This window comes from Penaeus chinensis, chromosome 40 (genome assembly GCF_019202785.1).
Source record: "Penaeus chinensis breed Huanghai No. 1 chromosome 40, ASM1920278v2, whole genome shotgun sequence".
Taxonomy (NCBI): domain Eukaryota; kingdom Metazoa; phylum Arthropoda; class Malacostraca; order Decapoda; family Penaeidae; genus Penaeus; species Penaeus chinensis.
In genome coordinates, this window is record NC_061858.1 from 16762494 (window position 1) to 16772493 (window position 10000).

A 10000-nucleotide genomic window follows, 5' to 3' on the forward strand; every position below is an offset into this window, starting at 1 on the left:
ATGTCCACCGGCGAGGTGCGGCGAGAATTTCGAAATCAATTTTGAAATCAATCAATCGAGTTCGTATGAAATCGGATGGCCGTTTGCCGCATTACAGGTTTTTCATCATGGCGTCAAAACGGAATTTCCTTTTCGCTACACACAGATACAGTATGTACGCACACACACACACACACACACACACACACACACACACACACACACACACACACACACACACACACACACACACACACACACAGGCACGAGTAAATATGTATCATAATCTAGATACATATTCACATATATGTTCACATACACACGCATACGCACACGCAAAAGCACACACAAACACACACACACACACACACACACACACACACACACACACACACACACACACACACACACACACACACACACACACAAACATAAACATGTGTATATATGTATATTTATCTATCTATCTATATGAATAAATAAATAAATAAATAAATATAAGGATCACACCGTAATCTGACACCCTAGCCATACTGATACTCGCCTCGTCACCCCACATCAAATACCCCCGCCTTGTTATATCCAGCCAGGTAACGAACGCCTTCATTCATAAGGCCTCCATTCATTAAATTACAAATCTCGGGCTAATCCTCCTCGCGGGAATGTCCTCTCATTAACGAACTACGGCGAGATTCTTCGAGACGCGGCGAGATTCGGCGAGATTTGTAGAGACTCTGCGAGATCAAGCGAGATTTGTGTGTAGGCCTACGGAACAGGATTCCAGGATCTCGGAATACGATTTAATAAACTGGAATCTGGAATCTTGTTCGTGTGTGTGCGTGCTTTGTGTCTCGAAATTAATAAGCTCTGCGAGTGATTTTCTTATTTATGATAACGACGATGAAAATAGATAAAAGCTGCATTTGGATTGCATTATTCTAGGAAACCTTGCTAAGTTATTGCCATTGTTTCTATAACTGATAATGTTTATCAATTATTCATAATAGAAGATTTCTTACGTGAATCTGGAATTCTGTGCAATGCACGCGATTTGCATCTTGCCTGTGATGAGGCAGTGGTATTATAATGTTGCAAAACAGGTTGAAAGATTAGTTCGTAATTATGATAATGAGATTGAACTTAACAATGGCATTAGTATTGCAATAGTGTGAGGAATAATGCACAATATTGTTTTGCGTTGCCATCGTTAATATTTGTCTCCAATATTGATTAATTGTCCCAATTTGCATATTGTTTGTTGTTAAATCTCTAATGATTTCCTGCGTCTCTTTTTCTTGAAGATATGAACGTTTATTCATTCTATTTCTTTGTTTTTCTTTTTTTCTTCTTGAACACAATCCACTATGTATAAAAAAATATACAATACAGATATGTTAGCGGAGACAAAAATGACTTTTTTCTCTCTTAAAGATACAGTATACTAAATGCACTTCAAAGAAAGAAAGAAAGAAAGAAAGAAAAAGGTTAAAACAAAAGTCTTTCTCTCACAGGCGCAAATGCAAAGTCACAAAGCAAAATCTAATTTCGTGAGAACTTGCACGATTCAAAAATGAAACAAGAAAAGAAATGGCGAGTAAACTTCTCCTTATAAAGAAAGTAAGAAAGAAAAGGGAACATAGAAAGAAAGAAAAAATATATATGCCAAAAATGTTGTGGCTCTTTGAAGGCGGAGAATATGTTTAGGCTCTCTCTCTCTCTCTCTCTCTCTCTCTCTCTCTCTCTCTCTCTCTCTCTCTCTCTCTCTCCCTCCCTCCCTCCCTCCCTCCTTCCTTCCTTCCTTCCTTCCCTCTCTCCCTTATCTCCCTTTCTCTCCCCCTCCCTCTCCCTCTCCCTCTCATCATTATTATTAAAAAATTTGATAATGTAGTATAATAATAATATCGATAATAATGTTAGTAGATAGATGATAATGGCAATAGTAATGACAACAATGATAATAAAGGAAACCAAGAACAGATAATTATATAATCTTAAGCAAAATAACAATAGCACCAAATAATGGTAAATAAATCATTGAATAAAGTAATTATAATAATGAAAAGGATAATAATAATAATGATAATAATAATAATAGTAATAATAATGATAAAAGTAATGATGATAACAATAGCAATAGTAATAGTGATGATGATGATAAAAATAATAATAATAATAATAATAATAATAATAACAATAACACTAATAATAATAATAATAATAATAAAAGCTAATACTAACAATAACATGACAACAACAACAATAATGATAACAATAGTGATGATAATCCTGAAAAGAAGCAATAATAATAACAGAATAAACAGAGCAGACTAATCGGAAAGGAGCACCTACGGAGACCTCAGCCTGAGATGCCCTGGCCGTCAACTCGCCTCTTGCGTCATCATGGGCCGAGACTCGTAAAAGCTGCTGATCATCTGTGGATTTATTATTATGTCTTGCGTGAGCGAAATAGAGCGAAGGAAGGAGGGAGGGGAGGGGGAGTGGGGGAGGGAGTTTTTGTTTTGTGTGTGTTTTTGCTCTTTGTCTTTCTGTCTGTATGTCTCTCTCTCTCTCTCTCTCTCTCTCTCTCTCTCTCTCTCTCTCTCTTTCTCTCTCTCTCCCTTTCTCTCTCTCTCCCTTTCTCTCTCTCTCTCTTTCTCTCTCTCTCTCTCTCTCTACTTGTGTTTTATTTTTCTCTCGCACGCTTTGTTGTATTTTGTTTTTGGTTTCTATCTATTTGTCTTTTCACCTTATTGTCTGTACATTTTTTTTTTCTCTTTGACGCTCTTTGTAATTTTGTTTGCGAGTTTCTTTCTTTCTCTTTGGTTCTTTGTCACTGTCTCTTTGTCTTCATGTTTTTATTATCTGTCTCTCTTCGGCTTTTATGATCGTGTGTTAGTCTTTTATATTTGTGAATATATTCTTTTGTTTCCGTGTTTGTATTCTCTTTTATCTTTATAAATTTGCAAAAAGAAAAAAAGAAAAAGGAAATAAACAGAAGAGAGAGAGTGAGAGAGTGAGAGAGAGAGAGAGAGAGAGAGAGAGAGAGAGAGAGAGAGAGAGAGAGAGAGAGAGAGAGGGGGGGGGGGGGTAAGGCAATAGAAAGATATTAAAGGTAAGAAAACAATTTGAAACTTATATAGTAGCATGATAAAAAAAAAAAAAAAAAAAAAAAAAAACAGATAAAATACCAAAACATAAAAACGAGAATAAGAAAAAGTAGAATGAATGGATATGAAAATAGAGAAATCAGGCACCAATAAATAAAAACCAACCCAATTTAGCCTCCACGTCGACCAGACTCAACCTCCCGCCACCAGCCTGCAGGAAGCCATCAACATTATACATAGCCTTTAAGACATTACTCTCACAGACGCTGATATATGCCAGAACAACGTACACTAAACATGCCTCCCTGCCTCCTGGGTGACGTATGGTCGAGGTTTCTTAAGATTTTAGTGGTCGCTTCGCCCTTCTGGCTTATTTTATTTTGTAATGGGATTGTTTGGTAACTGTCTTGGGAGTGAGTTATCATGTTGTCTTTTTCGGGTTTAATTATCGTGATGGTTTTCATGTTGGTTAGTGATTGTTTCCACGTTGAGGAATTTGTAGAGAAGCTGTTTTTTTTTTTTGTTTTTTTTTTTCGGTTGTCTTTAACGGTATTTTAGATTGTGGAGAGAAACAGATAAAAAGGTAATGTATACCGGTATCTTATTTTGTTATCTAATATACACGAGAACGCACGTACGCACGCACGCACACTAACACACGGAAGGAGAGAGAGAAAATTAGTATGGATATTTAAGATAAAGTTGTAGGTAAAAATAAAATGATAATGATAATAAGGGCCCATATATATTAGTGTAATTGGAATGGGAATGAAGTAAATATTATCGAATGATATGGAAGTCGTAAGATAATAATGATAATGATTAAGGTAATGATCAAAATAATTACTATGATAATGGTGATGATGATGCTTACAGTGGTTATGAAATCCAGAAATGGTAAGGATAACTAAGACGGACTTATTTGATTAAATAAACCATAAATGCCATAAATGCTCGTCTTGACTTGCCGATTAGGATGGTAATAATGATGATAGCGATGGTGATGAGCATCATTATACTCATCATAATGATAATAGCGATAACTATTGCCCCCCAAAAATGTATAATGATAAATAGTAAAATAAAATGAAAGGAAAACTAGAACGTAAACATCAGATAAATAGTAATTCCCATAATGATACCGAGAATAAACAGAAAACGAAACGAGAATTTCCTCCCACGCCGAACCCTATTTTCTGCCGACGAGACAACATATCCAACTATAAATCCCCAGTCTTCGCCCAGACACCCGAAAACAATGTAAAACACATCGGGAAAAACTTTTCAGACGAATGCTTTCAAGCCACCGGCCGAGTTTGCCCCCGGTGGCGGCGCAAACAGAACCATCTCTTGAAATACTACTGTGCCGTCCACTCTTGTGCACGCGAGGGTATTCGCATGGGCCCCGGACGAGGATTCTGTACGCCGCTGGTTGCTGGGGAGGGAGAGGATAGAGGCTGGAGGGAGAAGAGGGAGAGGTAGGGGGGTGGGGGGTGGGGAGGGAGAGGATAGAGGGTAGAAGGGGAGGAGGGAATGAGAGGATAGGGGGAGGAGGGAGAGAAAGGATAGGAAGGGGAGTGAGGAGGAAGAGCGAGAAGGATTACCCACTCCAGTGTCCTGGAAAAAGATTTCTTTACTTGGCGGGTTGCTTGGGGGGGGGGGGGGTATGGGGAGGAGGGGGAGGGAGAGAGTACCCACTCCAGCGTCCACGCGAAGGCGGTGCATGGGTGCCTGGGACAAGATTTCTGCAATTGGCCGGGTGTTGAAGGGTTAAGAGCGTGGGGGGAGGGGGGGAGGTGGAAGGGGGAAGGAAGAGAGGGAGGAAGCTGAAAGGGGAGATTAGGAAAGGGTGAGGAAGGATGGGATTGGAAAAAGGATAAGGAAGAAGGAGAGGGAGAGGAGGGGACACAGAGAGTGGGGGGGTATAGAAAGAGAGGAAGTATGAAGGAGGAAAAAGGGAAGAACGTAGTCGAGATTTATCAAGTAGTTTAGGTGGAAAAGTGGAAATGGGGGGGTAGGGGGGGTAGGGGAGCGCAATTGAAATAGAGCAAAGGGAAGGGTAAGGAATAGGAGAGCGTGGATGGAGGAGGAGGTGGGAGAGAGGGAGGAGGCATAGGAAGAGATAACGCCCACTGCGCTGTCCACACGGGCTTACACGGGGAACCGGAGATAAGATTTCAACTCTTGGGCCAGTTGCTAGGGCGTGAGGGAGAGGGGGGGGGGAGGGGGATGGAAGAGGGGAGTGGGGGGAGGGGGGAGGAAGAGGGGAGTGGGGGGAGGGGGAAGGAAGAGGGGAGTGGGAGGGGTAGGAGAGGGGGTGGGGGAGGAAGAAGGAAGAGGGGAGTGGGGGGAGGGGGTAGGAAGAGGGGAGTGGGAGGGGAAGGAGAGGTGGTGGGGGAGGAGGAAGGAAGGGGGGGTGGGAGGGGATGGAGAAGGGGAAGGAAGAGGGGAGTGGGAGGGGATGGAGAGGGGGTGGGGGAGGAAGAAGGAAGAGAGGAGTGGGGGAGGAGGAAGGAAGAGGGGAGTGGGAGGGGATGGAGAGGGGGGGAGGGGGAAGGAAGAGGGGAGTGGGGGGAGGGGGAAGGAAGAGGGGAGTGGGGGGAGGGGGAAGGAAGAGGGGAGTGGGGGGAGGGGGAAGGAAGCGGGGAGTGGGAGGGGATGGAGAGGGGGTGGGGGAGGAGGAGTAGGAAGGGAGGATGGTCGAGGACGAGGTGCGAGAGGTGAGTGAAGCATAGGAAAAGAGAGGTTGAGTATGAGGAGGAGGTGGAGGTAAAGAGAGAAAAAAGGTAGAGGAGAAGGAGAGGAAAGCATGGTTGTAAAGGAGAAAGTAGTACGAAGAGGAAAAGAAGAAAAAGAAAAAGGAGAAAAAGGAGGAGGAGGGGGGAGAAGAAGTGACTGAGAGAGAGAGACAGTAGTTAACAGTAGTTAAAAATAGGGAAGAAATGATAGGTTGGAAAGTAGGGAGTAAAACCAAGACGGAGAAGGAAAGAACTAGATATGTGAGAGGAGAGTGAGAAGAAGAAGAAGAAGAAGAAGAAGAAGAAGAAGAAGAAGAAGAAGAAGAAGAAGAAGAAGAAGAAGAAGAAGAAGAAAAAGAAAAAGGAGAAGAAAAAGAAGGAGAAGAAGAGAAGGAGGAGGAGGAGGAGTATAATGAAAGATTGAAAAAAGATACAAGAGTAAAAATACCCAACCATATGATTTAATTATTTGTTTATTTTTTTAAATGCATCGATGTATTTCTCTTTTGACCTTTGATTTTTTTTTTTTTTTTTTTCTTGCACTGAAAAGCTTGCCTCTCCTCGTGGAATTAAAAGTGGTAATATTTCATCATCCAATTTCACTTAACCACTTGATGCAAATGAAGGACTTCGCTCTTGTAATCTTTTCCATTTCCAATTTTTTAATTTTTTTTTTATAATGGTAATTCGACTGACTGATAATGATGAGTATTTTATATTTGATAGATTGTTAAGGATAATTAGTTGGAGATCACTATTTTTTATAGTTGAGGGTTATATGATAATAGACAAGCTGGTGGGAAAAATTTATTTGATTAATAAGTTGGTGATGATAATTTGGTAAAATAAAGGTTAACGATGATATTCTCAATGCAGCAAAATTATTAGGGAGATGATGTACACAGTCAGTTATCAGCTATCTCTTAAAAAACAATCATCACCATAAAAAAAAAAATGAAAAAGAAAGTGAAAAAGACATTATCATCTGTAAACTTTCATTAACTTTCTCTTTTTTTTTTTGTTTAGCCTTTTCCCAGTTCTTGTAAATATGTTAATTTTCTCCACTCAGCATTTCTGTTTATATATTTTTTTGTTATCATGTCTTTAACTTTTTCTCTTTTTCCTTCATTTCTGCGTGTTTCTCCTTTATCCTCTTATACGCTCTACGACCTTCTACATAACAGACACACAATTAAACAACTCTCTCATTTTTATTTCACACTTAAACTTCTATCATTTGTGTTCTCAAAAAAAAAAAAAAAATGTTTTGTATTCTTTCTCTGAGCATTTTGAGAATTCATTGGAATATAGATCCTAAAATTAATGTTAAAATCCTTTATTGCACCTTTAACCTTGTAAAAAATATAATCTAATATCCTCTTATTCTTTCATCGTTATTCAATACCCTTTCATGAGAGAGAGAGAGAGAGAGAGAGAGAGAGAGAGAGAGAGAGAGAGAGAGAGAGAGAGAGAGAGAGAGAGGGGGGGGGGGAGCGAGAGGGAAAGGGAGAGAGAGAGGGAGGGAGGGAGAGAGAGAGAGAGGGAGGGAGGGAGAGAGAGAGAGAGAGAGAGAGAGAGAGAGAGAGAGAGAGAGAGAGAGAGAGAGAGAGAGAGAGAGAGAGAGAGAGGGAGGGAGGGAGAGAGAGAGGGAGGGAGAGAGAGAGGGAGAGAGAGAGAGTGAGCGAGAGAGAGAGAGAGAGAGAGCGAGAGAGAGAGAGAGAGAGAGAGAGAGAGAGAGAGAGAGAGAGAGAGAGAGAGAGAGAGACCATCTAACGTCTTCATCCTGCCCACCTCCTCAAACTGCTTCTTGAAGGCGCCCCCGTGACCACACTCCCTTCCCAGGCGGTCTCGGACAGGATGGCGGTGGTAGATGCCCGCCCATTCTTCTCCGTCGGGCGGGCTGTACGTACGCGGGCGGAAGGTCGGGCATTGCGTCGTGAATCATTATCTTCCTAATTCCTCTTTTTTGTGTTTCTTTTTCGCTCATGTTTCTTTCTCTTTTCTCTGTTTACTCTTTTTTTTTTCATTATCTTTCTTTCTCTTGCTTCCTTTTTTACTCTCTCTCTCTCTCTCTCTCTCTCTCTCTCTCTCTCTCTCTCTCTCTCTCTCTCTCTCTCTCTCTCTCTCTCTCTCTCTCTCTCTCTCTCTCTCTCTCTCTCTCTCTCTCTCTCTCTCTCTCTCATCATCTGTGCGTGGTTATTTTGTTCTATTTGTCTCTCTTTGTTTCTATTGCTTTTTTTCTCTGTGTCTCGTTTGTTTTCGCGGATTCCTAAATTTCTCTCTCGTCTTCTTTTTCTTTTTTTCGCCCCCTCACCTCTCTCATTTTTTTGTTTTTACCGTCTTTGTTTCTGCCTCTTGCTTTCATCTCTCACTGTCTTGTTTCTCCCATCTGTTTCCATCTTTCATTTTCGCTCTCGTCTTCTTCCTCAATAATAGCTCCATTTATCTCTCTCAGTCTCTGTTCTGCTCTTCTCTATCATCTTTCTTCGTCTGCCCGTTACTCTCTTTCTTTTTTTCTTTCTTAGTCTCTCTTCTTTTTCTCTCTCCCTCTTCCCCCCTCTCCCTCTCCCTCTTCCTCCCCCTCGCTCTCTCGCTCTCGCTCTCTCTCTCTCTCTCTCTCTCTCTCTCTCTCTCTCTCTCTCTCTCTCTCTCTCTCTCTCTCTCTCTCTCTCTCTCTCTCTCTCTCTCTCTCCCTCCCCCTCTCCCTCTCCCCCCTCCCTCTCCCTCTCCCTCTCCCTCTCCCTCTCTCTCTCTCTCTCTCTCTCTCTCTCTCTCTCTTTCTCCCCCCTCTCCTCCCCCCCCTCTCTCTCTCTCTCTCTCTCTCTTTCTCTCCCTCCCTCACTCTCTCTCTCTATATATATATATCCTTCTCTCTCTCTTTCTCTTTCTTCCCCCTCCCTCTCTCTCTCTCTCTCTCTCTCTCTCTCTCTCTCTCTCTCTCTCTCTCTCTCTCTCTTTCTCTTTCTCTTTCTTCCCCCCCTCTCTCTCTCTCTCTCTCCCTCTCTCCCCCTCTCTCTCTCTCTCTCCCTCTCTCTCTCTCTCCCTGTCTCTCTCTCTCCTCCCTATCCCTCTCCCTCCCTCCCTCTCCCTTTCTTCCTCTCTCCCCCTCCCCCTCCCTCCCTTTCCCTCTCCCCCTCTCCTTCCCACCCTCCTTCCCTCTCTCCCTCCCTCCCACCCTCCTTCCTCCCTCCGCCTCATTTGAAATGTTTGTTTCTTTATTGGAATATCCAAATATCCATTTATTTGATCATCTGAGTGTTTAATTTCCTCTCTGTTTATCCATCCACCGTATCGATTTATGTGTCAATACTTATCAACGTAACTAATTCATCTAATTTCTAATCTCCTAGTCTGAGGATTGTTTTCTGGAAAATAATTTTTCACCATTCATCATATTAACTGCAAGCCACCAATATCCCTCGCACCCACGTCAGACCTCGCTTTGCATTGCAGTCTAATTCTCCAAATGTTGCACAGCCCGCGAATTGCATTATCCTCATTACACCGATGATCAATCTATCATTTCCGCGAGCATTGCAAAGGCATCCCCTTCCTATATCCCCTCCCCTGTCTAACCCCCCCCCTCTTCTTCTATCGCCTCCCCCTCCCCCGTCTACCCCTCTATTCCTCTATCTCCTCCCCCTCCCCCTCCCCTGTCTGCCGCCTCCCTCTCTGTGTGTAAACATGATGGAATGTGTGTCTTAATGATGCTTGGTTTGTATGATTGTTTCTTAATTCCTTTTCTTTGTCTCCTTCCCCCCCCCCCCCCCCCCCCCCACCACTGTTAAGTGTAAGCAGGGAAAAACATCGTGAATCGTGTATCTGTATTCTTTTTCATTTCCCTTTCTACTCTTTTCTTTCTTCTTTCCAAAGAATTGTTATTTTTAAGATTTATTCCGTTTCGCCTCTTCTATCCTGTTTAATAATATCTACCATATAAATCCTCCAGTTCTTGAAACCATTTCATTTTCGTAAGGGCAGGAAAGTAATAAAGTAAAGCGAGAAATAAAAGAAGCGATAAAACAAAAAGACGTTGAAGATCCAGAAAAAACCCTCAAGTAACGGAAACCCCCAAAAGGAAAAAAACAAAACAGACTCATGAGGCGATTCGATAATGGTAAAACTTCAGGAAAGACTCGAAACTTCAACTTCCTCTCCTTTGCACAAGAGTTCGTT

General features: G+C 42.1%; 1 protein-coding gene across 1 annotated transcript in view; it reads right to left on the bottom strand.

The window, feature by feature from the left end:
• Positions 1-10000, bottom strand: part of LOC125047132 (chondroitin sulfate proteoglycan 4-like) — a 99925-nt gene that overhangs the window by 66863 nt on the left and 23062 nt on the right. The window contains exons 5-9 of the mRNA XM_047645246.1: positions 7616-7724; positions 4781-4831; positions 4377-4521; positions 3252-3398; positions 2329-2411 (exon numbers count right to left, since the gene is read on the bottom strand). Coding sequence (XP_047501202.1) covers positions 2329-2411; positions 3252-3398; positions 4377-4521; positions 4781-4831; positions 7616-7724 — 535 coding nt within the window. The remainder of the gene's footprint in view (positions 1-2328; positions 2412-3251; positions 3399-4376; positions 4522-4780; positions 4832-7615; positions 7725-10000) is intronic.